At 38.1% G+C, this 2,419-nt stretch overlaps 1 protein-coding gene across 1 annotated transcript; it reads left to right on the top strand.

The window, feature by feature from the left end:
• The first annotated feature begins 516 nt into the window (after positions 1-516).
• Positions 517-1,440, top strand: LOC103107671 (olfactory receptor 2T1-like). Its single transcript, XM_007516480.1, has one exon. The coding sequence runs from the start codon at positions 517-519 to the stop codon at positions 1,438-1,440; it is 924 nt and encodes a 307-aa protein (XP_007516542.1).
• The last annotated feature ends 979 nt before the right edge of the window (positions 1,441-2,419 follow it).

The raw sequence follows: 2,419 nt of genomic DNA, 5'->3' as shown, positions 1-2,419 counted from the left end.
TAGGAAAGTGAAACAGCAATAATAGGAGACATGTAAAGACTCTCTTTATAGTGAGTGGGAAGGGGCTTTAGGTTATACTATTGACTCTGAGCTACTGAAACCAAGTGAAAGGTATTCATTACCTATCTCAATAGTAGCAATTTGTTCTGTGAATAAAGGTGCATGAACAAACCTACTGGCACATGAAATTTACAGAAATATTTTAATTTTCAAAAGACCCACAGCCTTCTGAAACTGATAGGTATGTAAAAGGTACTTGGGGAACAGAATGCAATCACATGGTTCTGGTGCACAATGAACTAGGAGAAGAACTAGGCTGGGGGTAAGAGTGTTTCACAGAAAACTGAGAAATGTTTCACATGCACTAATAACTTTATTTACTGTAAGCCATTAATCCCCACCCCCCAAAAATGAAATTGCTCAGGTTAAATTTTTAAAAATAATGAAATTTAAAATTTCTCCACTTCTCCAACATGAAATTTTTGCTAGGTTGATTACTCTCAACAAGGCAAAGACATGGATAAAATGAATGCATCTCTGAATATAGATTTCAATCTACTGGGTCTACTCCCTGGCATGAAACATGTCAACCTCCTCGTCTCAGCCATTCTCCTGATCTATACTGTGGCTCTCACTGCAAACTCCACCCTCATTCTTCTGATATGGGTGGACAATCATCTCCATACACCCATGTACTTCCTGCTCAGCCAACTGGCTCTCATGGACCTAATGTTAATCTCTACCATTGTACCCAAGATGACAACTGACTTCTTCTCAGAGAGAAAAATCATTTCAAGGGTAGCCTGTGTCACTCAGATCTTTTTCTTCATCACTATAGGAATTGCTGAATTCATCCTCATCACTCTCATGTTTTATGACCGGTATGTGGCCATATGCAACCCTCTGAGATATTCCCTCAACATGAGTCACAGGGTCTGTCTACAGATGGCTTTCATCTCTTGGGCTGGAGGTACCCTTACATCAATGGTACACACAGCCTATGCCCTGTATTTCCCTATCTGTGACTCCAGAGAGATTGCTCATTTCCTGTGTGAAGTCATGGCCATCCTAAAGTTGGTCTGTGAGGACATCTCTGCATATGAGAAGGCTGTTGTAATGACAAGCATTATAGTGCTCCTCATCCCCTTGTCCTTCATTCTGTCGTCTTATGCTCTTATCTTCCGGGCTGTGCTTCACATGAACTCACCTGAAGTTAGAAACAAAGCTCTGGCCACCTGCACCTCACACCTAACTGTGGTCAGCCTCTACTTTGGTTCAGCCATGATGGTCTATATGAAGCCTAGTTCTTATCACAATCCTAATTTTGACCAGGTTCTCTTTATGCTTGGTTCCATCGTCACTCCTTTGATGAACCCTCTCATATATAGTTTGAGGAACAAGGAGGTGGTGAGTGCTCTGAAAAAGGTGCTAGGAAGCTAATGCAATCTCTTTCTTCCCATTGTTATGGAGTTAAAGAGAAAATTATATTACATCAGCATATATATATATATATATATATATATATATATATTGTATCTTGACACTTTGTTGTAATCATTAAGTGTTTGTAAATTTACTTGGGATGAGTGTTTAGGGATATATATATATAATTTCCCCATCATTCACAAATAGTAATTTTAATTCTTTATTTCCAGTTTGGATCCTTCCATATATTTCTCTTTCCTAACTGATCTCACTAGAATTTCCAAGACTATTTTGAGTAATAGTGGTTCAAATAATGGATGTTATTTGTTGTTCTGTTCCAAATACAGGAGAAAAGCTTCCAGGTTTTGTTTTGATTTTTCAGGTTTTTACCACTGAATATGATCCTAGCTGTTAAGTACTAATATATGGTCTTTTTATGTCTAGAAATTTTTTCTTATGTTCCCAGTTTATTAAAAGACTTTGCCATAGTGGATGTTTAAACTTATCAAATTCTCTTCAGCACATGCTGATATAGTTTTATAATTTTCCCCATTTTTGTTGATGTATTACATTAACTTATTTTCATATTGAGCTCTGCAATGAGCACTTAGTCATAACAAATGAATCTCCTGATATGTTGTTGGATTCCATTTGCAGAGATTTTGTTCAGATTTGTTTTATTAGTGATTTAATAATGTTTGACAATATTGTAGGATAAGAAGGGTACAATTCCACACAATTCCCACCACCAGAGTTCCATATCCTATTCCCTCCACTGAAAACTTCCCTATTATTTATCCCTCTGAGGGCTATGGACTAAGAGTTTTTATGGGCTGCAGAAGGTGGAAGGTCTCACTTCTGTAATTGCTTCTCTGCTGGACATAGGTGTTGACAGGTCAATCAACACACACAGCCTGCTTCTATCTTTAGTGGGGCAGAGTTCTGGAGAGGTGAGACTTTAGGACACATTGATGAGGTTGTCTGCCCAGGGAAG

Source organism: Erinaceus europaeus, chromosome 2 (assembly GCF_950295315.1).
Source record: "Erinaceus europaeus chromosome 2, mEriEur2.1, whole genome shotgun sequence".
In the NCBI taxonomy this organism is placed as follows: Eukaryota; Metazoa; Chordata; class Mammalia; order Eulipotyphla; family Erinaceidae; genus Erinaceus; species Erinaceus europaeus.
This window is presented reverse-complemented; position numbering and strand designations above follow the sequence as displayed.